The 26,190-nt window shown below is 45.4% G+C and overlaps 3 protein-coding genes across 4 annotated transcripts in view; 1 reads left to right on the forward strand and 2 right to left on the reverse strand.

Annotated features, from left to right (window-relative positions):
* Nucleotides 1–1,463: 1,463 nt before the first annotated feature.
* Nucleotides 1,464–12,487, forward strand: mpi (mannose phosphate isomerase). The gene is made up of 8 exons (XM_080475331.1): nucleotides 1,464–1,497; nucleotides 3,257–3,384; nucleotides 3,891–4,091; nucleotides 5,881–6,022; nucleotides 6,128–6,307; nucleotides 7,789–7,962; nucleotides 8,934–9,142; nucleotides 10,344–12,487. Exons 1-8 carry the CDS (start codon nucleotides 1,482–1,484, stop codon nucleotides 10,560–10,562), a joined length of 1,269 nt encoding a protein of 422 aa, XP_080331457.1. The 5' UTR covers nucleotides 1,464–1,481; the 3' UTR covers nucleotides 10,563–12,487.
* A 235-nt stretch (nucleotides 12,488–12,722) lies between these two features.
* Nucleotides 12,723–15,427, reverse strand: plex9.2 (PML-like exon 9.2). Its single transcript, XM_080475476.1, has 2 exons — nucleotides 15,151–15,427; nucleotides 12,723–13,608 (listed from the first exon to the last, which is right to left on the reverse strand). Exons 1-2 carry the CDS (start codon nucleotides 15,224–15,226, stop codon nucleotides 12,905–12,907), a joined length of 780 nt encoding a protein of 259 aa, XP_080331602.1. The 5' UTR covers nucleotides 15,227–15,427; the 3' UTR covers nucleotides 12,723–12,904.
* A 6,523-nt stretch (nucleotides 15,428–21,950) lies between these two features.
* Nucleotides 21,951–26,190, reverse strand: part of LOC308116252 (pleckstrin homology domain-containing family A member 7-like) — a 174,555-nt gene continuing 170,315 nt past the window's right edge. For both annotated transcript variants that reach the window (XM_080474325.1, XM_080474326.1), the window contains exons 24-27: nucleotides 23,725–23,898; nucleotides 22,836–22,969; nucleotides 22,508–22,641; nucleotides 21,951–22,402 (exon numbers count right to left, since the gene is read on the reverse strand). In XM_080474325.1, the coding sequence (XP_080330451.1) occupies nucleotides 22,380–22,402; nucleotides 22,508–22,641; nucleotides 22,836–22,969; nucleotides 23,725–23,898 (465 nt within the window). In that variant the 3' untranslated portion in view covers nucleotides 21,951–22,379. The remainder of the gene's footprint in view (nucleotides 22,403–22,507; nucleotides 22,642–22,835; nucleotides 22,970–23,724; nucleotides 23,899–26,190) is intronic.

A 26,190-nucleotide genomic window follows, 5' to 3' on the forward strand; every position in this document is an offset into this window, starting at 1 on the left:
ACACCCAAAGCGCGCGACATATCCAAATGTGCATAATATTAAAAAAGATTTTCATTGTTCAAATACAACAAATTTGACCTTTTTCTTTTAAAGTCACTGATGTTATTTTATGATTCTTTTTACTTTGCGTGTGGAAATATAGCTACGAAACAATTACCTCAATTTGAATGACTGAATTAATATTTATTTTGATAATGAAATAAACTGAGGCTCCATCATTTTTATACATAAAACACGCTGGAAAGCAGTAGGAGGAAATACAAGCGTATTTCTGCCCTTTCCCACCATTATTAAAAATAATATGCTGAGCTTCCATATAATGAAGAATAGAATAGAATAGAAGTACTTTATTATTCGCAGTAGGACATTTTTTTGTGGGATTGTTCTGCATATTAAGGGTCATATTAAATGTAGTCCACCACAATGGATGGATATATAGTTAAATATATGTGAAATATTTTAATGTCAGTATTTAAAAAAAAAAGAAATGATATGGGGAGAAATAGAGAGAAAGAGAGTTCCCACATGTACATCTGAAAGTATTGTAAAAGTTTGTTCACCCCATACTTTTATACAAACAGAGAAGTTTTGAATTTTTGCATGAACATAAATTTCAAAATAGATCTTTTAAAAGTATTTATAATCCTGCTATATAATTCAGAAAAGCCCCAAATACTATACTGTCACTCCAAATATTTGATTTCATGAAATGAGACTTTATTTTCTTTGACTGGAACTCATATGATTATTAATCTGTGACAACATTATTGTGACTATGTTGTGACTTCCTGACTATAATCTTCTGTGGGGGTTGCGGTGGCCCTCTGACATTGAGGCCACAATAAAAAAAATAAAAAAAGTGATTTCTTCTTTTAGTCAAAAAGTAAACTATAGAGCTAAAAAAAGACCAAAACACCTTCGGCAGGTAAAATTTCAAAGCCCACAGTAACTTTGAACACGAGACTTAATTACAAGGTAGCTCCATGCGTTTTCATTGTAAAAGCTAAAATAGGTGGAGCATTGTTTGGTTTTTCTGGCAAAGAGTGTAAAACAAATGTTGTTGTTACACATATAAAAGGTACAAGAGCACTTGTTAAATACTCAAGTATGATTTTTTGCTTTTAGGAACATTCCCTTCAACATCCGATGTTGCTCTTCCATGTGTCTCACAAAAAACAAAGAAAACCCTACATTTATATTATATGTAAACACATGCATTTTACTCGACATGTACACCGATACAAGAAAAACAAGAAAAACAACCAAAAAAGCTTCTGTCCAGCTTTTGCTATTAATATCACAGAATAAATATTATAATCTTTAATAACACATATTTTCTGTGTGAATTGGTCATAAAATGTGATTTGATCTGCAAACACACTAAAGCACAATATTATTATCATGGGTGGGAGAAAACGAGCTGTCGGTCAAGTCGCGAGTCGTGACGTCACGCGCGCGCTCTGACAGCGGACGTTACAGCCATGGAGGAAGTGAGAGGTGAGTGAGAGCTTCTCCTCCGTTTCTAATCGTCTGTCACGCCGTTGTCCATCAGCCCCTCGCGTTGTGAGGGGCAGATCGACATAAGACACACGATGCGGCTCACCGACATGATAATGTCTCGTGAGAAACGCGCGCTCCCGCCTCGCGGTTCATTGAATAGGGACCCCGGCTCCCGGCTGTTTATAAAGCTGCGCTGGGAGCGCTCCAACAGGGAGACGAGAAACGCCGTCGCATGGCCTCTTGAGCCGCGTCAAAACGCGTCTCGAGCACGGTTCCGAGTTTAGCTGCGCAAGCTCGTGAACGTAGCCTGCTTGTTACTGTGAGTTTCTGTGAATGAACGTCTCTTCGTCAGCTGGCCGGTGTTCCGACAAAAAATGTATCCCCGGCGGAATTGGTCCCCCTGAGGGTGTCCGCTGCCACGCCTTCATTCGAGCATGAAGCTGATGGACCAGACAGTGCACATCACAACGAGTCACACCGATCACATCAGTGTTTTGACGTCTCGTGCATTAGTTTATTATGTGTATGTGTCCTGTTTTGTCACGTCGGCTCAGCTTTACAGGATTGTGTTCGTGGTGCTCATGATGACCTGGGGTGCATGACACATGGTGATGGGCATTTCAACTCTGTTGGTAAAAAAGAAAAAATCTCCAATGTTTTGTCATTGCAATATCCATCTATCCACCTTCTATACCGCTGCTTCATGTGCAGGGTCGCAGGGCTCCGGAGCCAATCTCAGCTAACTGGGGAAGGGCAGGATATACCCCGGACTGGTCGACAGTCCATCACAGAACACACACACACACACACACACACACACACACACACACTCATGATCTGCAAATTCAAAAGAAAAGCACAAAACATTCCCCAGAATACTTTTGCTTATCTAATTTTATGATGATATAGTTTGATCTAATCGTTGAATACCTGGCGGCCACTGGGCTGAAGTCTGAGGCACAAGAATCAAGTAAAAATGACAAAAAACAAAAGTTCTCCTTTTCTGAAGCGCTGCAATATTTACATGATTCTAAAACTTTGGTATGTTTACCTCTACTGCTATAATCTTTGAGCACTTTTAGAGATTAATTGGACTAATGAATGACTTCTGTGTGCATGAAGAGATGAGTGTATGACTAATTCTTCTGTTTCTGTAAATCTTGCAATTGTAAAAAAAAAAAATTAAGTAAGCACACACAACACATATTACACATCCCCAAAATGATGATATACACATGGAGATATGCACACAAAAATCTAAGCATACGCGTACAAATCTCACCACAGACACACAAATCAAAACACACACACAAGTCCTGCTTCGACTACACTAGTTCTCAGTTGTGCAGAAAGCCCTGTCTCCAGTGGAGATGAAGACAGGCACATTTTCACGTCCTTGTGCGTGTGTGCGCTAATTTCTAATGCACAAAACTTAAAATTACATGTGGAAATATTGGGCACACACAAGTCATTCTGCCAATATATCAGCCCCACACTGCCGTGGCTCCATTGTTGAGAGTCTCCATGGTTAAATAGTGTCGGCGTGACCCAGTGGAAACTAAATATTGAGCAAACTGGTGCAAGTGAAGCAGGGAGGTGGGTGGGGGGCACTTCTTTCTTTTTTTTTTTTAATTTTTAAAAATTTTGTCAATCTTGCCTGGAGGGAGGACAGCAGATGGAAAAAGTGTGCGAGCTGTGTCTTACAAAAAAATGTTGACTATACTGGATTCGCTGACTTTGCCGCTTCCCTCCGCAGTGTTTCCCCTGACCTGCGCTGTGCAGAACTACGCCTGGGGGAAGATCGGGCTGGACAGCGAGGTGGCCAGGCTGGTGGTGGGAGGAGACCCACTCGCGGTCATAGAGGACCGTAAACCTTACGCAGAGGTGAGGGCCGCAGGTCGACGGATATTAGAAAGAAACGGTGTGTGATCGACGTAGAGGCTTGTTATCTGTGCCTTTCAGAGGTCTTTATTTAGCTGCAGCTGCTGCGCTGAGCTTGTCATGAAGGTCATTAGTTCAGCTTCTATCAGCGCTGACATTTTCACACACGTCTATGTCACGTGCCCCGACTGGTCCTGTTGGTTCTCATGGCCGCGTACACAGGCGGGTACATTGTGTGACACATTGTTCAATGTGTGTGTGTGATTATGACGGTTTCCTCTATTAGACATTTGAATAATGATCTTTTGTCTCAGACGAAAACTAGAGAAGCAGCAAAAATTGCAAGTCTGTTGTAAAAGTTGAATTCAATTGCATTTTCAGCTGCGTCAGCACTGGAGGTTCATATTGATTACGATGCAGTCACAGCCTCGGTTCTGCAACCTTTAACCTGAACAGAGTTTACGCCCACGAAAGGGTCATTTATGAAGTAACACGGTCCACTCTTCCAGCTGTGGATGGGTGCCCACCCTAAAGGCGATGCCCAGATAAAAGACAACAGGATCGCACAGACCACCCTGGGCCAGTGGATCGCTGACTTCCCCGCCTGCCTGGGCTCCAAGGTGAAGGACACCTTCCAGGGTCAGCTGCCTTTCCTCTTCAAAGTCCTGTCGGTCAATACAGCTTTGTCCATACAGGCCCACCCCAACAGGGTGAGTACACGCACGCACGCACGCACACACACACCCACACAAATCTGTTTCTGCTCACTCAGCAGTTTCAACATGAGAAACGGGGATCTTTTTTTGTGCGTGGTTTACATGAATGCATTTCAAGTGAAAACGCATCGTTTTGCCGTTTTTTTTGTTTCGGAAAAGTTTCACGTTTACACGGCAGCATTTTCGAAATAATGTCTGTTTACATGGAAATGGTAGGAACGCCAAAAACAATGTAGTTTTCACGTTGGGTCTGTAGTGTTGCTGTTGTAATGAAACCACACACACATGCATACGGAGAACAATACGCTATAAACATTAACAACTGAAGAACACGGAGTTAGATTGTTATCACGGTGACTCTCAACTATAAAACTACCAAATCCTAGGAGAACATGGACTGGGAGTCATGACACTCTGGAGGCAAACAGTGTTGTTATCGTCCAGCGCGTGTGCAGAAGAACTATTTTCTCCGGCCGTGGTGCGCATGCGTACCCGCAGGAGTTTTCCTCTGTCTGCACGGAGACGGAGCGTTTTCAAAAAGTCGTGTTCTCTGTGGCTCCCGGGTACCGATGTCATGTAAACGGACACTCAAAACGCAATGAAAGTTTAGCATTTTCATTTGTAATCGTTGTGTCCACGTGTAACCAATTAAAAGGAGTGATTCAATTTGAGCCCTGAAAACACCGTGTTGTGAAGGACATAACTTCATCAGGACCTGAGAGGGCTGAGCTGGGGAACTGTACCTTAACAGATATATTGACTTTAGCGCCTCAATCCAACACGGACACCAGAAGTCTGTTAAACACAATCATTGCAGTGACTACATGAGGATTATATTAAGTCATTTAAGCTCCTCGAAGAGTCTCCCAAAATAGACACTTCTGGAGGAGTCTCACATGGCCCAAAACTCAGTTTGAAATGCCGTACAAGTACATGATGTACTCTTGTGGACTCGGGTCATGCCACCCCCTCTTCCTGGAGATTGTACACTCTTGACATTCAGACTTTCTTTCTTCTGAAAGGAAGAGAGAAGCACATTACAAGCACAACGAGGAAAAAAACTAACGGGATCAACATGAATGAGTTTTGTTGCTTAAGACCCCGTTTACACAACGTTTTCAGGTGAACAGGAAGCACTTTTGTTGCGTTTCCGGTGTCCATTATACAACAACAGTGGTCAGAGAAACTGAAAATGCAGCTTTTTGAAAACTGCTCCCAAGACGGAACTTTTCAAAAACGCTCCAACTCCGTGTAAACGAAGGGAAAACACTCAGGGTGGACTCCATCTCTGTGTGGACGGCAGAAACGCAGCTACTGCACATGCACACCACAGCAGATTGGATAGTTCTTCTGCACATGCTCAGTAGATTGACAAAAAGTGTCATGGCTCCCAGTCCATATCCTCCTCTCACTTGGTGGCTTTATAGTTGAGAGTCACCGTAATAATCTAACTTTGTCGTCTGTGTACACACAAAACACACAAATGAGTTATTTTCCATATAAGACATATTTGAGGCACTTTTTTATTTTTTTTTTAAATACGTCAGATATTTGCGAACATGTTGGTTGTGTTTTATACTAAACATTTGCTTGCTATTCTAACTACTCAGACTGGCATTCAGATCCTGATGTTTTATTAACGCTTGTAGAGACTGAAGTTACAGATGTTAGAGCATCGTATCTTTCAGCAGAGGGAATTTGTGCCGTGGATTATTTACTTTATGCATCAAAAGTCATCTCATCTCTTCGTAAAACCTCATCTCTGTCTGTCGTGTGGGTCAAGGAGCTCGCCGCTCGTCTCCACGCTCAGTTTCCGGAGCACTACCCCGACAACAACCACAAGCCAGAGATGGCCATCGCTCTCACCCGCTTCCAGGGCCTGTGTGGCTTCAGGCCGGTGGAGGAGATCCTGGGCTTCCTCAAATGTGAGTGCACCAGGAGCCACAGGGTCATTAGCGGATGAGGTGGACCAGGATGCGGTATATACACACATCACAAGTAGTTTGAAAACGTTAATGTGTGTGCACCAGCTGTCCCAGAGTTCCACGCTCTGGTAGGGAACGAGGCGGCAGAGGAGCTGCGGTGCAGCGTGGGAGACGCGGACCGGACCGGCCAGGCGCTGAAGAAGTGCTTCACCAGGATGATGAACTGCGAGAAGAAAGTGTTCGTCGATCAACTCAACATGCTGGTGAAGAGAGTCACCGAGGAGGGTGAGAGGAATGAAAGATGAGCCCCCTCACGCCCAGGAACAAGTTCCATTACTGTTGTCTTTCATGGAATTAGCAGAGTGGGTGAAAGACAAGTTGACATGTTTGTGGAGCATCGTGGACTTTCTCTCTGCCCGGCTGGTGGTTTTCACAATTGTTTTTGGTTTGTGATAAAAGCAAACCAGCCCTCACTAAACAGTAGAATCCATTTAATCTGAAGTGATTTATATCGCATTATTCAACTTTTTACGTAAATGAACTAAACGTGACACATCTGGCAGAAATCTTTTGCAGATGTTGGTCTCTGGGTAAAAAAAAAATTCATTTTTAAATTGTGAACTTTTTTAACAGACATGAAAACAAAACAAACATGATGGAAAAATGCAAACATGACAAGTCCTCAGATACAGATTAGGTAAAGGAGGGAGAGAGAGAGAGAGAAAAAAAGGGATGTCAGAATATGGGTGTTACATGACGAAATATATTGTTTAGGCAAGAAATAAAGATGCCGTCAAGACCCTGTTTACAAAACAACACTTTCAAATTAAAACACAAATCTTTTGTCGCATTATTGGTGTCCGTTTATAAACAACGGCGCTCGCAGTCACTGAAACCTTTTGAAAAAGAAACCAAGGTGGAACTTTTTGAAAGTGCTCCGTCTCCTTGTAGATGACAGAGCACTTACACCTTGTGCTACTGCACATGCGCACCACGGCTATACTTAATACTGCAGTTCTTACACACACACACACACACACACACACACACACACACACACACACACACACACACACACACACACACACACACACACACACACACACACACACACACACACACACACACACACACACACACACACACACACACACACAGTAGATGGGCAATAACAAGAAGGTTGTCAGGACTCCCAGTCCAGATTCTCATGTGACTTGGTATTTTAAAAGTTGACACTCCCTTGTAATAGCAAACAACTTTGTTGTCTGTCCACAATAATGTCTGTGTACTGGCCAATTATAGCATATTGTTCCTGTGTGTGTGGGTTTATTACAAAAAGAAATGACAGCACCCACTAGTGGCCGTACTTGCTAACTTCATCATCCGGGTCCGGGCACTAAAAGTGCGAGACACTACTGAAACCCTACTGTTTATTATTTTCAGTGTCTCTAGTGTTTCCGTGTAATTAGATATTGTTTCCAAAAACAACGTGCTGTCACTGGAAACGTTGTTGTGTAAACAGGGCCTTAATTACCTATTGGTGAAATCTCTACCACCTATTTTGGGTCATGTTTTATTTACTCACAAATGACAAAACAAAACAAGCTAGAAGAAACCCTAATCTATGTGTATATTCTGTAGCAGTGATATAAATACTCTGATTTGTGATGTCCTTGGGTCAGAGAAGTTCAGCAGTGTCATTTGACTCCAGAATGTCACAAATCCAAATCCTCGTCCGTCTCACTCGGCTGTTGTGCCTCCTACAGGTGCGGCGGGGAAGGACACGTCAAGCAGCAACGGCGACCTGTTGCTCCGCCTCCACTCTCAGTACCCCGGAGACATCGGCTGCTTCTCCATCTACTTCCTCAACCACATGGTCCTGGACCCGGGCCAGGCCATGTTCCTGGGAGCCAACGAGCCTCACGCCTACCTTTATGGAGGTGAGTGCGCCGGAGACGTCAGATTGAGGCCTTGTTCACATGTGTTGTGCCGTTCAATGGGCCTGATGTAAAGAAACATAACCAGCTGTGTGGATGACAGATGATGATGATTCTTCCAGCAGGATTTTTACCAAATACGTATTCACTGATATTTAAAAAAAATGTCAGAATGAGTGAAAACAGCTGATTCAACTACTTAAATGGTCCAGTGTTTGTTCAGCTTGCAGGCCTGTGGTCATATTTCACTAAATGACAAACCCCCATGAAAGGCTCTTATCAAGTAAAACACCCAGAAACCTGTTTAATTTCATTGCTTAGTAATTTTGGATAACCTTTAAGGACATTCCTTGTTCTTATTTTTGAATATTATACAATTAGGTTTACTTATATATTCAATATGAGTCTGTTCATGTGAAACATTCACACTTCCATCTCTAATGAGCCGCACTGAATCATTCATTAAAGGGAGCAAAAATGTGTGTGATGTTCTCAAGATATGTTCACTTATTACACCTAAAAACACAAGAAAAAAAAGTCAAATAATCACCACCAATGATGCAACTCCTCTGCTGACGTTCTCGATGCATCACCGAATGCTTAATCTAAGCCGGGAACCTTTGTGTGGCTCCCTCAGAAGCTCAGCTCTCTGCATAACAGAGACGCATTACATGCGTCTTGGCTTCCCGCTGCCTCAGCAGGCCAGAAACGCACTGCAGCTCCAGGATGAGAGGCAGAAGTGCTGGCTGTCATGGTTTCTCTGTCCAGTCTCACACGTCTGCTAGCTGAGTTCACGCCCACCGAGACGATACCCTCTGGGTCAGAGACTGAGCGAAGAGGCGGAGGAAGCGATAGCTCCTGGAATGTGTTTAACGACGCCGTAAGACTATCTGAGCGTCGGCGTTTCCATTAGGAGACGATTCCATCTCTCGGCTTACCTCCTATTAAATGGCCACGTCTGCTGTTCTGTCCAGACTGCATCGAGTGCATGGCCTGCTCGGACAACACGGTGCGGGCCGGCCTCACGCCCAAATACATCGACGTCAGCACGCTGTGCGAGATGCTGAGCTACAGCCCTGCCCCCGCCGCCGCCAAAATCTTCCCGTGTGCTCAGGACGCGGCGGACCCCTGCGTGACCCTGTACGACCCTCCAGTGCCAGACTTCACTGTCATGAGGATACAGGTAGGGTCTTCTTCTCTGGTCGCCGGCTTCCTTCAGGTTGTTTCTCACTCAGTTATCAGACGTGATGCAAGCGTCTCTCATTCAGGCCTTGCATTTTCCTTTCAGAAATGTTTTTGCATTTACACGGAAACGTTTTAAAAACTGTCTGTTTACACGGAAACGGCAGAAACGCTGAAAACGATGTAGTTAGTAAGCCAGGCCACGAGTTGGCGCTATTTTCTGTTTTTGTAACGAAACCACACGCGCATGCACGCAGAGAACATTACTATAAACATTAACAATGAAAGTAGACGGACATTCATATGGACAGACGACCAAGTTGGATTGTTATCGCCGGTGACTTTTAACCCCCAGGGCGAGTTCAGACCTGCTATTAACATTCGTTTCTGGTGATTCCACCGCCTGTGACGAGCCTGACAGACGGTTTATACTTGTTCGTGTCATGCGTTCCGGGCTCGCCACTTGAGTTCGGATTGTGTTACTTCCTCTACGTCACCGCTGCTTAATGGCCCGGCGAGCAGTTCTGAGTCCTCCAGGTTGTTCTGGACAGTGTCCTCTACCCGGGCGCACTTTAGGGCTCCGTCTCTCTGCAGACCTCCAGGCACGGGTGTCGAAGGGGAAAAACGCTAAACCTTCATTGTGTTCACTGCTCGGAGTCACTTAAACACAATTTTTGAAAACGCTGCTACTGCACATGCGCAACACGGCCGTAGTAAACAGTTCTTCTGCACATGCTCAGTAGATGGACAATAACAACAATGTTTGTTTGTTGAAATAACAATCCAACTTCCTCATCTCCTGCAGTTTGGGGTTCAGTGTCTTACCCAAGGACACTTCGGCGTGCAGTCAGGCAAAGATGGGAATTGAACCTGCAACCTTCCGACCGCTCTACCAACCGAGCCCCGTACTCCCATTGTTAAAGTTTATAGCGTATTGTTCTCTGCATGTGTTACAAAAACAAACGGCACCCACTAGTGGCCCAACATGTAAAACCGCAGTGTTTTCAGACATTATCTTCAGAATGTCGCTGTGTAAATGAAAAACTTTTCCTTACTGAAAACCCAATAATGATGCATTTTCACTTGAAGGGCCTGAATCCCTCGGTTCTTTTGGGTGTTTGATTCCTCTCGTTCTCCCTGGCTGAAGCCGACTTCCTCATCACCACTGATGAAGAGTCGTCTCTCTTCCCGTCCTCCTGCAGGTGCCGCCGTCCATCAAGCAGTACACAGTCGCTCCGCTGGACAGCGCCAGCATCCTCCTGGTCGTCGAGGGCGACGGCGCGGCCACGTCCGCCGCCGCCCTGTCCGACATGGCGCTGAAGCGTGGCACCGTCCTCTTCGTCTCGGCCAATGAGAGCGTCTCTCTGCACGTGGCGTCGCAGGCGGGGATGACCATGTTTCGCGCCTGCTGCCTCCTGTAGCCGGGAGGCTCATCCCCCCCGTCTGTCGCCGCTGCGTTAACTCATCGAGCCCGACGACGACGACGCCTGCACTTTTTCTTACGTTGCTAGAATAAAAGCTGTAGCTTTCAGAAGCCCAAATTCCACCTACTGACTCCAGCACTCTTCCAATTCTGCAGGTTCGCCCTGTTTAGTTGGATCTAGCTCCTTGATTTTACCTGTAGAGGTATGATTTAGACCTAAACTTCTGTGTCTGACATTTAAACTCAAATTCTGGGGATGTTATTAAAAATCAAAATGGGCGTCAACATCAATTGAAACTTTAACTTTAATCATAGAATTAGCTTGAATCTGAGCGAAATCAGGGTTTCTCCTGTTATTAAATCAATTTTTTCTTGGAATTCACGTGGTTTAAAGACAGTGTGGTGTGTTTGAATGCAACACTTAGAAGCTCATGACTAGATTTCTGCAGGTTAAACAGAAAATAACACTCAATGGGATCAAGTCCAGCCTCAGTTTTCAAAATTCAAGAGTGAGGAGTTCAGAGAGGCGTGACATCCGAACAACTAACAACTACACTGTATCTGCAACTTTTGGAACATTTTCCGGCTGAAGTGTTGAAATTTGGCTCGACCACCACACACTCAGACACTTGTAATGCGCAGTGTGTTTCTCTTTTACAAAACTCATCGAAAAGTTGAGAAAATTCAGACCGGCGGTAATCGGTTCAATCAACAGGGTGGAGAGAGGCCTAAATGTTTACACTGCTGTAGTAATGCTGAGGGTTTCAGCAGCAATCATCCACTCACCAACTGACTTTAACTGGAGCGCGTTCCCTCCTCAGCCTCGAGCCACGGAGCGTAGTTAGCATTGTTAGCGTGGTTAGCGTAGCCTGTGCATGTTTAATTTGGTGACACCGCGGTGGACCCGACCCAGCTGAGTATTACCAGAGCATGTTGACAGTCTGGTGGTCGTAAACAATCATAAACATGAAAAGAGAGAACATGCAGATTCCCGTTTCATCCCCCTCCTTTTGAAGCATGACTCCGCGGGAATCAGGAATGAATACCAACTTGTAAAAACGCACCCGTACTGCTTGCTGCATACTCACACCGTTGAGCGTATTGCCACTTCCATGACTTGTACATCCGTACAACTAAATGCTGCATTGGGTTTTATAGTCTCGTTTGAAGCCAAATTTTTCGACTTTGTACGTTTTGTTGTTTGTACTGATGAACCACGACGACGTACTGGGATCCCTGGATGAAGCTTTTACTCGTTTCTCGTACCGTCGTTCGTTCCTCCCGGTAACTTTTTACGGCGACGCCCTTCACCCGAGCGTCGGGTTGGACGTTCTCACTTTATTCCCGTGTGGTGCAAACTTCCCGTGGTATTCCAGTTCACTACAGGGTCGATCGTGAAGTGGCTTCTTCTTGTTAACCGTGGAATTTTACCTGTACGGGCTCGCCAGGCGCACGGTGGATGAACCTCCTGTTCGCAGGTCGACCGCCGAGCTCGTCCCTCATTTAGATGCACTGAACCTTTAAGTTGTTGCTGAGGACCGAGGAGTAGAAGGATGTGACCGACCTTAGCTTGCATACTTTTCTGTGATTAAACATTACCTCAATTCCTTCCTGAAGTTTAGTCGTCTTCAGGCTGTTCCCCATTGTGAATCTCAACCTTTAAGTTTGAATACTTCACCTCTCAGATTGAACTTTTATTTTTGATGATTTTGTTTCAATCATTTTTACCCTTCGAATGCACACTAATCTGAAGGTGGTTTGGTAGTTTTTCTTTGACTTTTGCAGGAAGTTTTCTCGGAGTATTTCTCTAGCCAGGGCATAGTTTAGCATTTTTAAATATGGTGAGGCTGTAGCATGAGACTGCAGAGAACTTGTATGTAAAAGTGGTTTAATAAAGCCTTGTTCTGTTACTGTTACAGTCTGAACTCCTGCTTTTTGTGTCTGTCGGTTTACCAACACAACAATCTGTTTGCAGGTTTCAGGTCAACAGCTTCTGGACAAATTGACCAAATTCCTCTTTCTGCTTCATAGTTTATGTAAGTTGGACTGTTCAACTTGTCCAGGAGAGACGGATGACACAGAAAACCTTTTCCACCTTCTGAACCACATCGGGCTATTACTGACAAACAAGGTCATGGATGACAAACACTAGTTGAAACACTGTACAAATATTTATTAGCATTCATTCAACATAAAATGTTCAAGTAGAACTCATTCAAACAATAGATATTTTAAATAACATTGAAATAATAAGGAAACTGACCTGAGCTCATGTTTCTCACAGCCAAGACAAGCTTTGGTTTTAAAGAGTGTTTGTTGGTCCTGGCTCCCAAAATCCTCCTAAGTGCTGGAAGAGAGTGTCAGGAGGTGGTGTCCTGCCACACAGGGAGCTTTTAAAGGTGAAGCACACCTGTCTGTTTCAGTTTTTGATGTTTCTTTGCAGAATTCATCCAAAAGCTTCAGCTTTGTTGAATTATTGGATCCTGGCAGCTCCTGAGTCGCTGGTTTGTTCACAGCGTCCATAGTGAACCGATGCCTGGAGACCACCTCAGCGGTGGGCTGCAGGACACTATACAGTGCCTGTAACGCCCGGACGTCCTCCAAAGCATCGTGGGCTCTGTAGTCCAGCCCCAGCAGCTCCCTGACCAGGTTCTCCTGTCGGAAACTTTGGACCCCTCGGTCTTTGAGCAGCTCGCGAGCCAGTGGGAGAGTGTCCACGCAGCCCGAGACGCAGGACTCGAACTCTGCTCGGAGGTCCAGCTCGTCCAGCGCTCGGGCCAGCAGCGGGCAGTCGAAGCGGCGGATGTTGTGGCCCACAATGAGGGGTCGTCGGAGCATCCGGAGGAACGCGATGAAGGAGACCACCACCTCTCGGAGGGTGTTGGCGAGGACAGGTTGGTGGTGCTGGTACAGCCTCCGCCTGCGCACACGGAAGCCGGTCACTTTGGACGCTCCTCTCTGCATCCGACATCGCGGGACGACGTAGAGGTTCAGTGAGTGGTCTCCGCTGACTGCGGCCAGCTGGACGATCTCACACTTCTTATCTTGAAACATTAAAAAACAAAACAAGGAATCACTATAACTTAATTTACTTGGAAAGATGTGTGAAAATCCACCTTCCAATGTGTGATCTTCTGAGACCAGAACAGACTCACACTACCACCTTGTGGCAAAAAGTAGTATCACAGGATGCTAAGCGGGTGCCCGTCTTAACTTCAGTAAAAATCTACAAATCTAAAGAAAACAAAGGCCCCGTTTACGCGACCTGTCAAGTAACAACGCATCGTTTTAGAAAAGTTTTGCATTTACAGAACATTGTTTTTAAAATGACGTCTCTTTACACAGAAATGGCAGAAACGCTGAAAATGATGGGGTTTTCATGTGAACCACTAGTGAGTGATGTTTGTTTTGTAATGAAACAGAATAATATGCAATAAACCTCAACAACGGCAACTACTGATGGCTAAATGAAGCTTCATGAACCACTTTCTTTATTTTCTGACTCCACCAGATGGCGCACTTTAGAGGCTGAAGGCCTGGCAATGAAGTGTGTTTTCAAACATTTGTTGAACAGACAGTGCCATCTAGTGGCCCCAGACAAATAAAGACAGTGGTTCATGAAGCCTCATTTGGCCATCACTAACGGCAAGTACAAGGACATTCATGAGGACAGACCAGGAAGTTGGAGTGCTAATACGATGACACGCAACTATAAAACTACCAAGTCCCAGGAGAATATCGACTGGGAGTAATGCCAGTCTGGAGGCAAACATTGTTGTTATTGTCCAACTTCTTGCACATGTGTATAACTATTTACTATGGCCATGGTGTGCATGAGCAGCATAAGTATTTCCACTACATAGAGACAGAGTCAGAGCGTTTTCATAAAGTTGCGTTTTCCTGTTTCCACGGAGACACATTTTGAAAAAGTTGTATTTTAATGGCTCCGAGCACAGTTGTCGTGTAAAGGGGCATCCACAATCCAATGAAAGTCTTCTGCTTCCATTTGAATATGCATGGTATGCAGGCCACGTACTGCCCGCATTGCCAATTTCTGAACATTCATATATTGTTTCAAAGGTTAAAAGAGAAGATTACAACCTAAAAAAAAGGGATTGGATGCATATGGAAATTGTTGGGTTTTCCCTGGCGTAAACATTACATTTTTGCTAACTGTTTCTTCATCCATAAACTGCATTTCTGACATTATTCACTAAGAAATGGTATGGAAATAAACTAACAAGACAATTGCTGTTAATTCTTTTTATTCCAAATCAGCACAACTTTTATAAATACCGTAATAAAGTCTGTGTTGAAATGTCCATAAATTGCAATCATTCCCTTATATCCATGCAATGCACATGCTCAGCTGTTTACATTCACTTCCGGACTACAAAAGAACGGCGCATGGGCGAAGCTTCCGCTGAATGAACCTCTCATGGCCGACAGTACGGCTGGGATTTGTAGTCCTCAGGTCATTAGCAAAGTTTTGACTCACGTTTTGCGTCTTCCAACCCATTATAACTTGTTCGTTTTTACACCATTCCCAAACAAATAAACAATGTAGTAACAGGCGGTCTGCATACCCAGTCCAGTTGTCTCCAAGTCGAAGAAAACCAGCGGGTTTCGGATGCTTTCTGCTCCTTCTGACTCAGTTTCCATAACTCCATACACACCGCCGAGAAACTTTGTTTTTCACACACAAAGCGGAAAGTCGCTAATTCCAAAATAAACAGACGAAGCAAAGCTACTAGAAAGACGAATTTTGCTAAAATTATGCGTTAATTCGAGCGATAAATATCTTGAAACTTCTCCCGCTATGTTTTTATATGTTCCAGGAGTGACCGGAAACTCAATAGTTTCTCCTTCTTCTCGTATTCTGGCAGGCCGCACGCTGTACTGCATAATGCTGCCCCCCACCGACCAAACAAGCTATTACGCCAACAACTCAAATCCTCTCTTACATCCCAGAGGAGTGGAGGAATTTTAACACAGCCTTCCCAAGAGAATCAGATTTTCCCCCAAACTCATAAACCATTTTCAGGGAAAACACCACCAGATCAGACAGATCTACAAACAACAAACAAATAACACATGAATCACATGAGTGAGAGAGAGAGAGAGAGAGAGAGAGAGAGAGAGAGAGAGAGAGAGAGAGAGAGAGAGAGAGAGACGCCAGATGAGTCACTGCTCACTAGAACTCATTCAGGCTGTTTCAGACCTTAATCCAGACTGAATAACATTGAACCAATAAAAGCATTAAGTTGTATGGAAACCTTCATTTTCAATAATACTCCTTACCAAGGGCAGGTTTGTTATGAGCCTGTTATTAATGAATAAAGCGTTCAGATTACTCTTTGTTTTTTCAAGGTTTTATTCCTGCTGTCTGAAGAGAGCTGTTGGCCAGTGACAAGACAAATAAGTTATGATAAAGAAAGATGAATAATGAATAAGAGTAAGTTAAAGTAATACATTTAAATGTTGTTAATTGTTAATAACATTTTATAAATTCATTGTCATCTTAAAAGTCCATTAATGAAGACACCATTTCCAACATTAAATGATGAATTAATATGTTATAGTTGTCACATAATTCGAGCTATTTAAAAGAGTAGAATTTTTGCCTCCTTTTGTCTATTTCTCATGCACTTTCTTTAGGGATGCACAATAATCAGAGCGCCTGTATCAGTTTGAAAAAACAAAAGTTATCTTAATCTTTCTTTATTTTAACTTGTTTGTCTTGTCACGAGCTGTTTCAACGTTAAAGTCCAGCTGTTAATGGCTGTTATACGTCTTGTGTTGCTTAAAATACATTTACATTGAGATCATACACAACCAGTCTGTCACGATAACCTGCGTGAGCATCAACCGCGTCGTTGTCATGGTAACGGGCCGCTGCGGGGTATTAAAGGCCAGCGCGTCTTTCAAATTCACCTTTCTGCCCCCGGACATTGACCCACTGAGGAGCTCAAACCTGCTGCGGAGGAAAAGTGCTGGAAAAGACTTGATATCTACTAGATCGGTGAAGCCGGAGACTCGAGATGGATTTCAACGGAGCGCCGGAGGAGCCGCACCCGCTGAGAGGAGACGCTGCTGGTATGGAGCTCAACTTTTCCTCCACCCTTTAACTTTGCCTCAGCATCTCACTGACTAATAGAACACTGCCGAGTTGACTTTGTGCTCAGACAGTTAACATCATGGGTCAAAGTGTCGGATTTGATGGAATCAAACTCGTCCAACTTATTTTTGTGTAAAAAAAACAACAACAACAAAGTTTTGTGCGCCGGGATGTGTTACACGCAGTTTACAGCCCAATATTCATTTGAAAAGAAGTACTTTTATTGGTGTTTGAGTGAGTAAAAAAGTTCCCAAAGCTGTTGATGTATTTATAGAAGAAGTGGAGCGGGGTTCATCTAAAAAATGCCAAACGGTTATTTGGTGCGCTGGAGGCGTTAAAACACGCAGGTCTGATCTCTGCAGCACGTGATCATCAGCCTCACACTGTTTCAGTGCATGAAGCCTTCAACTGAACTATTACAGAGTGAACTCTCAGTAAACAGCCCTCTGTGCGTCCTGGATGTCTCCGTCTGCTGCGCGCAACGTTTTAAACTAGAATGCCTGTTCACATCGCTTATTACGGTAAAGCCCGCAGCGTCATGGTGCGTTCAAGTGCACCTCAGTTGTAAGTATACAAAGTTCTGCACTGGCTTATTGTGGCACAAATTCTTTATTGGGTGTGATGGGCTGTGCAGATGCCTGCAGGGGAACATGTTGCATCTGGTCTGTTGCTGTACTGGTAAAATAAATAAATAAATACAGGAGGAGCAAAATCAGACAGCTGAAATTTGCTGTTTCTGTCTGGTGTCCAACACAATTTAAAGTAGATAACGTTGAGCTCAGACTCTTCCTGAACATCTGGAAAAACGAAAATGACGTGACACTCCACAAAAGTCTGACTTTTAAAAAGAAACTTGACGGGGAAACAAGTTGCGTTCTCTCATTGTTGAGAGAAACTGAAGTAAAGGTGTGACGGGCTGGGCTGCAGCAGTATTTTGAATGCTGTTTGATTTGTGGTTTGACTTTATTAGCAAGAGGAAAGTTTGAGTGTTTGATGTTTCAGACTCCAACAAACCAAAATAGCAACATGGCACCAATTTGTTGAGAGAAGAATTGTTGGATGTGGGTTTGTTTAGTGCAGATATGAGGCAGATCGTTTCTCCACGTTTCACCTGTGACTCTACAAGTTCTCCCTCGTTCACATCTTCTCACCAACTCTTGTTTTGGTCTCTTGCATAACAACCTGCTGACTCAGCAAGCCTCAGCGCCAAGAGGAGTCGCGAGGAGAACCCAGAGTCTCAGGTGAGTAAGAGAACCAGGTGGGAGTCGGGCGCTGGTCCAGATGGTGAAAGACCTTCATCTTGGGCCTCGGCTCCTTCATGGATGAAGGAGGAGGATGAGGAGGTTGATGTTGAGACAGTGGAGGAGGTTGAGGAAGAGGAGGAGGTTGAGGAAGAGGAGGAGGAGGTTGAGAAGGTGAGGGAGGGGGAGGAGGATGTTGAGACGGTTGAGGAGGTGAAGGAGGAGGAGGAGGAGGAGGAAGAGGAGGAGGGGGAGGGGGAGGAGGATGTTGAGACGGTTGAGGAGGCGAAGGAGGAGGATGAAGAGGCAGGCTGAGGGTTTGGGGAAGGAGAATTCCTGGTTATAAAAAATGAGCGATGGACTTTAACTTGATGCTAAAGAAGGAGATTTTTTTTAATGTTGTTCCATGAATTTCTGATTTGATTTGCAAAAATTATCTAATCTGTCCCGGTCTTCTGCCGTGTTCCTCCTCCTGTGTTCTTCCTCCTGTGTTCTTCCTCCTGTGTTCCTCCTCCTGTGTTCCTCCTCCTGTGTTCCTCCTCCTGTGCTCCTCCTCCTGTGTTCCTCCTCCTGTATTCCTCCTCCTGTATTCTTCCTCCTGTGGTCCTCCTCCTGTATTCCTCCTCCTGTGGTCTTCCTCCTGTATTCCTCCTCCTGTATTCCTCCTCCTGTGGTCCTCCTCCTGTGTTCCTCCTCCTGTGGTCCTCCTCCTGTGTTCCTCCTTCTGTGGTCCTCCTCCTGTGTTCCTCCTCCTGTGGTCCTCCTCCTGTATTCCTCCTCCTGTGGTCTTCCTCCTGTGGTCCTCCTCCTGTGTTCCTCCTCCTGTGTTCCTCCTCCTGTGCTCCTCCTCCTGTGTTCCTCCTCCTGTATTCCTCCTCCTGTATTCTTCCTCCTGTGGTCCTCCTCCTGTATTCCTCCTCCTGTGGTCTTCCTCCTGTATTCCTCCTCCTGTATTCCTCCTCCTGTGGTCCTCCTCCTGTGGTCCTCCTCCTGTGGTCCTCCTCCTGTGTTCCTCCTCCTGTGGTCCTCCTCCTGTGTTCCTCCTCCTGTGGTCCTCCTCCTGTGGTCCTCCTCCTGTGTTCCTCCTTCTGTGGTCCTCCTCCTGTGGTCTTCCTCCTGTATTCTTCCTCCTGTGGTCCTCCTCCTGTATTCCTCCTCCTGTGGTCTTCCTCCTGTATTCTTCCTCCTGTGGTCCTCCTCCTGTGTTCCTCCTCCTGTGTTCCTCCTCCTGTGCTCCTCCTCCTGTGTTCCTCCTCCTGTATTCCTCCTCCTGTGGTCCTCCTCCTGTATTCCTCCTCCTGTGGTCCTCCTCCTGTGTTCCTCCTCCTGTGTTCCTCCTCCTGTGCTCCTCCTCCTGTGTTCCTCCTCCTGTGTTCCTCCTCCTGTATTCCTCCTCCTGTGTTCCTCCTCCTGTGGTCCTCCTCCTGTATTCCTCCTCCTGTGGTCCTCCTCCTGTGGTCCTCCTCCTGTGTTCCTCCTCCTGTGTTCTTCCTCCTGTGTTCTTCCTCCTGTATTCCTCCTCCTGTGGTCCTCCTCCTGTGTTCCTCCTCCTGTGGTCTTCCTCCTGTGTTCCTCCTCCTGTATTCCTCCTCCTGTGGTCCTCCTCCTGTGTTCCTCCTCCTGTGGTCCTCCTCCTGTGTTCCTCCTTCTGTGGTCCTCCTCCTGTGTTCCTCCTCCTGTGGTCTTCCTCCTGTATTCTTCCTCCTGTGGTCCTCCTCCTGTATTCCTCCTCCTGTGGTCTTCCTCCTGTGGTCCTCCTCCTGTGTTCCTCCTCCTGTGTTCCTCCTCCTGTGCTCCTCCTCCTGTGTTCCTCCTCCTGTATTCCTCCTCCTGTATTCTTCCTCCTGTGGTCCTCCTCCTGTATTCCTCCTCCTGTGGTCTTCCTCCTGTATTCCTCCTCCTGTATTCCTCCTCCTGTGGTCCTCCTCCTGTGGTCCTCCTCCTGTGTTCCTCCTCCTGTGTTCTTCCTCCTGTGTTCCTCCTCCTGTGGTCCTCCTCCTGTGGTCCTCCTCCTGTGTTCCTCCTCCTGTGTTCCTCCTCCTGTGGTCTTCCTCCTGTATTCTTCCTCCTGTGGTCCTCCTCCTGTATTCCTCCTCCTGTGGTCTTCCTCCTGTATTCTTCCTCCTGTGGTCCTCCTCCTGTGTTCCTCCTCCTGTGTTCCTCCTCCTGTGCTCCTCCTCCTGTATTCCTCCTCCTGTATTCCTCCTCCTGTGGTCCTCCTCCTGTATTCCTCCTCCTGTATTCTTCCTCCTGTGGTCCTCCTCCTGTGTTCCTCCTCCTGTGTTCCTCCTCCTGTGCTCCTCCTCCTGTATTCCTCCTCCTGTGGTCCTCCTCCTGTATTCCTCCTCCTGTGTTCCTCCTCCTGTGGTCCTCCTCCTGTATTCCTCCTCCTGTGGTCCTCCTCCTGTGTTCCTCCTCCTGTGTTCCTCCTCCTGTGGTCCTCCTCCTGTGTTCCTCCTTCTGTGGTCCTCCTCCTGTGTTCCTCCTCCTGTGGTCTTCCTCCTGTATTCTTCCTCCTGTGGTCCTCCTCCTGTATTCCTCCTCCTGTGTTCCTCCTCCTGTGTTCCTCCTCCTGTGGTCTTCCTCCTGTGGTCCTCCTCCTGTGTTCCTCCTCCTGTGTTCCTCCTCCTGTGTTCCTCCTCCTGTGGTCTTCCTCCTGTATTCTTCCTCCTGTGTTCCTCCTCCTGTGTTCCTCCTCCTGTGGTCTTCCTCCTGTATTCCTCCTCCTGTGGTCTTCCTCCTGTATTCCTCCTCCTGTGGTCCTCCTCCTGTGTTCCTCCTCCCCTTGTGTGTCTCCTCAGACTCAGTGTGTGCTGCTCCGGTTTTGGATCTCCGGTTCTCGACTCCAGCTCGCCTGACCCCCGCCAAGCCTCTACCGCTCTGGTGGAACCACCTGTTCCAATAAACTGTCTTTTATTCTCTGCAGTCCATCTCCTCGTCAGCTTTTGGGTCCGACACTCACCACAAACCGTAAAACTGACCGAGGCTCAAATCAGCTAAATGAAATAGAACGAATCGCTGTCATTGACAGAAAATCCAAAACTACTCAAATGATAATAATTTCCAAAATGCAATAAAAATAATAGAAGTAAAATGATGAAAATTGCTCGCCAAGGTTTTGTTTATGAAAAGAATAAAGGACAAACGGTAAAGGAAGAATGGAGACAGAAAGAAGAATTAGAAAAGTATTGCTGGTTTAGTTCAAACTGCTCTGAAGCCGCTATAAAGAGTTAAATATCTGAAGCAGCTAAAACAGCTGGAATTGCCCCGCTGCTTACAGTTTTAATGTAAACAAACAAAAGTTCTACTCCTTGAATTGAAGAGGGCTTCACAACCCCCCTCATCAATCTTTGGCGCCCCCTGTGGGGGGCGGGCGCCTCTGCACCAGAGAAAGGGGATCTCTGATCTCTGTGATGCCGCTTGAAGATGACGTCACGACGGGAGCGAGGAGACGAGCGAGGGGAAAGGCTGTGTGGCGGTGACAGAAATATATTTATAGCAGTTATAACCACATCAAAAGCCACTTTTGAAATCCAACGACAGACGGAAAAAGCCAAGAGAGTAAATTATTTGGATTATAGTAAATGTGTCCGGGTCGTGTGAGAAGTACTTTTTACCTGGTAAACATATTGGGGTGGTAGTGGTGGGTACTAATACTTACAGTGTATTGAGGTTTTTTTTTTCCACTTTGGAACAAATGCATGTGATTTGTGGTGCAATTTAGTTAAGATGAAGCAGGCAAAGAAACAGAATTATGTGTAAGATACAGAGACACTGATCACATTTCTGGACCCAAACAGGTCCAAGATGGACGAAGCAGAAAAGCGTCCATCCGTCTTCCAGCACATTTGATCAAAATCAACGAAGACGTTTGAGTTCTCCTCAAAGCAGCCGACAGGCAAACAGCAAGGAGAAGAAAAGTCCTGTCCCGCTCCAACGTGGAGGAACTCCAACCCTCTGAACTCTTCTGATTTGTTGAGGCTGGAGCCCCAGAAAGAAGAGCCAGACATTAAAAAGAGACGTTTGTTGATCATATTAGTATTTATTGCGTGTAAAGCTTTCACCGTTTGAACTGTTAGATACACTTTTTAATGTGACTGAGGCGATTGACTGCCATCACAAAATACACATTGGAAGCATTTTAAGCCAAACAAATAAAATAAATAACTGATTCATGGCAAAAAGTTCTGGCTGCTGATCTGAACACGCTGATGCTGGTTGTCATGGGAACTGTCCAAAAACACAGAGCGGGTCACTGCTAATGGAAAACAAGAACAGGCACTTGTGGTATAAATTATTAATACTTGATGCTTTGTAAGTGCAGAAGAAATGTGAAAACAAAGGATCAAAAACACAGAAACGTGTTTTCTGCTTCTCAATGGTAGAAAAAGACGAGTGGATCATTCAGTGGAGAAACGATGAGCTCCAGTCAAAACGGCCTTCAGAAACAAACTGCTCAGTTCTTGGAAGCGGCTTTGGCTGAGGGGGAAGGAAACCAGAGTTGTCACGTCAGTACTTAGTTTTCTACTGTAGTACTCTCACCACCAGACCACAGGTTCTGCAGTCGGCCCGGCAGTGACCCACCTGCCACCAGCTTGCTCTTGCGCGACGCCTCTGAAGCCAGAGCCTGAGACACACTCATGATCCTCTCCTGCTGCTGCAGAGCCCCGTCCAGCTCGCTGAAGTCCAGCGGCGCCGACGGCTGCAGGTTCTGAACACTGTGAAAAATACTTAAATGAAGGGATGTCTGAATTGAAATTGAAAAATGTAATTTTCCATGTAATATTTTTGAGATGCAGCTGAAATCGAAGCTTTTCCTTCTTCATCATGTGCAGTAAACCTGTGTCACATTTATTCCCCTTGTATGACAACAACATATAGTCCATCAGTCTTTACATCAGGTGTCATCTACCTGGACTTTGCCAGGAGGTTCTTGATGCGCTCGGTCCGGCGGGATCGCTCCTCCTGCTCCTCCGGACTGAGCGGCTCCTCAGGGTCCAGCTCCACGTAGCGCTCCGGGATGGAAACTTTCTGTGGTTTGGACAACTGGAGGGGCGGGAGGTCATTCATTTTGGGGGGAAAAAGTAAAACAGCCTCGTTTCCACTGCACAGAATGTGACGGTACGGGACGGCAAAGAGCACCCAGAACTAAATCTGCTGCCCGTTTCCACCGCAGAGAGTTCTGGGAAAATGTAGGCGGGACTGTGAGCAACGCAGATATGTGATGTCGCAACGGCAGTCTCAGCTGGGGGCGGGGCCTAACCCGGCCCCGGCGTGACGTAAATCACTGACCAATCAGCAGACGGCTGCGTTTTGCTCCTCCTTATCGGACCCGTGATGAAAAATCGGAACCCTTTGGTACGGTTCATTCGGTACCATCTGCAACTCTGGCCGTGGGGAAGCATGAAAACCTGAACCGGACTGCGTTTGCTTCAGAACAGTTTCTCCATGACACCACAGCATTTTTCAAAACAATGTCCGTTCACACAGAAACGGCAGGAACAATGAAAACGTTGCAGTTTTCATGTTGGGCCACTAGTGGGTGCTGTTGTTTGTTTTTGTAATGAAACGACACAAACATGCAGAAACAAAACGCCATAAACAATAACAATAGCGAGGACACGGACATTGTAGTTGACAGACGAGTTGGATTGTTATTACGTCTAAAACTACCACGTCCAGGAGACTGTGGACGGGCGGAGGTGACGGTTCACCTGACGGAGTCGTTGCTTCACACTGACGCCCAGCAGACAGTCTAACGTGGCGACCGTCAGTCAGAATCTGCGTTCTGACCCCCTTACCTCTCGTCTGATGTCCAGGTCGTAGTCCAGAGGCTCCACGTCCACCTCCCGAACGCACGTGGCCGTGGCGGTGACCCAGCCGTCCGACTGGGTCCTCGGCCTCTCCCTGACCAGGTCCCAGCCCTCGTCGCTCTGACCCTCGGCGCCGGGCCGCTCCTCCCGCCAGTCGAACGCCTGCAGAGCCACGGGGAGTCTCCGTCACACAGCGAAGGGACAAAGACGCGTCTGCGTCAGACACTCCTGTCACGTTAACGAACCAGAAGTCAGACGGCGGCGAGAATAAAAACCATGAAAGCTCGGAGCCGCCAGGCGAGATCGACCGGATTAAAGTGAATGAAGCAGAGATAGAAGAAGCTGAAGCTGTTGAGTCTCAGGCCGTTGAACGTATTAGTTCATTCTTCGGAGGGCTGATGTTTCAATATGGAATCATTCAAATGTGACTTTACAGCACAGAACAGAAAATTATATTGTGGTTAAGCTTCTTTAAAGTTTTATGCTCCTAAAAGAAGAAGATGAAGAGGTTTTTAGATCAAGAGCATAAAATAATCTGTTGTTGTTGTCTGTCTGTAATCTCCAGGTTTCATTATTCTGTCAATACACGGATTATTTCAAGCATCTTAAATCACCTGCTGCGTTTGAAAGCTGCAAGACTTTTCCTTGATGGCCGAGAAACAGAAAGAAGCTGAGTCACTTTACTTTTTGTTTTCTCAGTTCATGGGTCTGAAATCTTTCTGATCTAAAGATCAGTTTTTGCAATTTTCCACCAAAATAAAATTTGTTTGAAAACATTTAAATTCTCTGAAATGAAGAAAACATATATTTAAAAAAATGCTATACAAACAAACACTTCGGTTGCATTCAGAAAGTGTCGTAGGTACAATTAAGATATGTTTTAATACATTTTTAGCTCTTCTAGACATTTTTTTTTTAAATATGTTTTTTCTTAGATTTTCTCACTTTAGCTCTTTTCAGCCTCATTAACTATTTAACTATTTCTATCTGCTGTGCGTTTCCTCCGGGTTTCAGCAGTTTGAGTAAATTTTTACCTAATTTTTCTTTTCCTTCACCTATTTTCTTTTCACCCCCCCCCCCCCCCCAAAAAAAAACTCAGCAATTTTTATAATTTTAGTTTAAGTGTTATAACTATGTATAAAGAAAGAAAGAAAGAAAAAAAACATTATAGTAGTTTTAGCTTCATTATCTATTTAACTATTTATAGCTGATGTGCGTTTTGTGGTTTTTAACTATACTAACAATAGTTTTCATTTCCTTTTTCGCCATTTTTGAAAATCAGAGGGGCATTCAAATATATATAAAAAATATAATATTGCTCTCGTTGGTTAACAGGCTGGTACTTCAAGAAGCCTTTTATAATTTTCTTTCTGTTTTTTTTATTAAATTTTAAAAAATTTTCTTTGTTGTTTGTGGTTCTCTTGTCCTATTTTGGTCTTTATTGTAATAAAATATGGACAAATAAGTGGAAAGAGAATAAGCTGTCATCACTTTTGTATTGTATTAGTGTGTGTGTGTGTGTGTGTGTGTGTGTGTGTGTGTGTTACTTGTGGATAATCATCGAAGGAGCATCAAAGCCATACATGCACCGTCCCGCCTCCAGCAGCGCAGTCTGATCTGTCGGCGTGTTCACATGCTCTGAGAAAACACTCGCATCCCATCATGCCTGGTTGTGCTCAGGAGAACCGCTCGCACACAGATAGACAGCGATAGACACACAGAGAGAGAGAGATAGAGAGAGAGAGAGAGAGAGAGAGAGAGAGAGAGAGAGAGAGAAGCATGCAGACATACACACTCATCAAAGCCCCACCAGATCAGGAAGAACTCGGCCCAGAGGAGGTTCAGAAGCAAGAAACTCTTTATTGTCGAGTGCAAATCTCCAACATGATAGAAAAGAAAAAGGGAGAAGAGTTGTGCGTTGCTTCTCGATTACACAGAATTAGGTGGCGATTAGCTGTTGACTCCTATATTTCTCTAATATATTTCTACTCTCCCGGAAACTACTCCTCTCTGTGGTGCGACACCCTGCAAGTGGCTTGCGGAAACCAAGAAAAGCTGACTCGGCTGATTTGGAGGGAGAAAACTGAAGCCGGACGAAGCACGTCGATTTCCAAAAGTATCGTCTACTTGATTTGTCTGATCCGACGTTTTGAGGAGTGACGCGTCACTGACTGCTTTTTTTTCAATGTCTCAGAGATGTCATGGTCGACTGTGACCTCATCTTATCGTTTAGACTCATTAGTGACGAGGTTCAGCCAAAACCAATGCGGCTCGCTCTTTGTTCACACTTCAGTTATTCTTATTGCATTTGAGCCTGGAATATTTATGACGCATGTGGCGGCACAGCGTGAGCCACGCATGAAGTACTCCGCCTCTTTTTTAACAACATTAAGTGCAGCAATGAAAGTGACCAAGTGAAGAAAACCACCTCGTGAGGACAAAGCTGTTGAAAGG

This window comes from Lipophrys pholis, assembly GCF_963383615.2.
Source record: "Lipophrys pholis genome assembly, chromosome: 11".
Classification (NCBI taxonomy): domain Eukaryota; kingdom Metazoa; phylum Chordata; class Actinopteri; order Blenniiformes; family Blenniidae; genus Lipophrys; species Lipophrys pholis.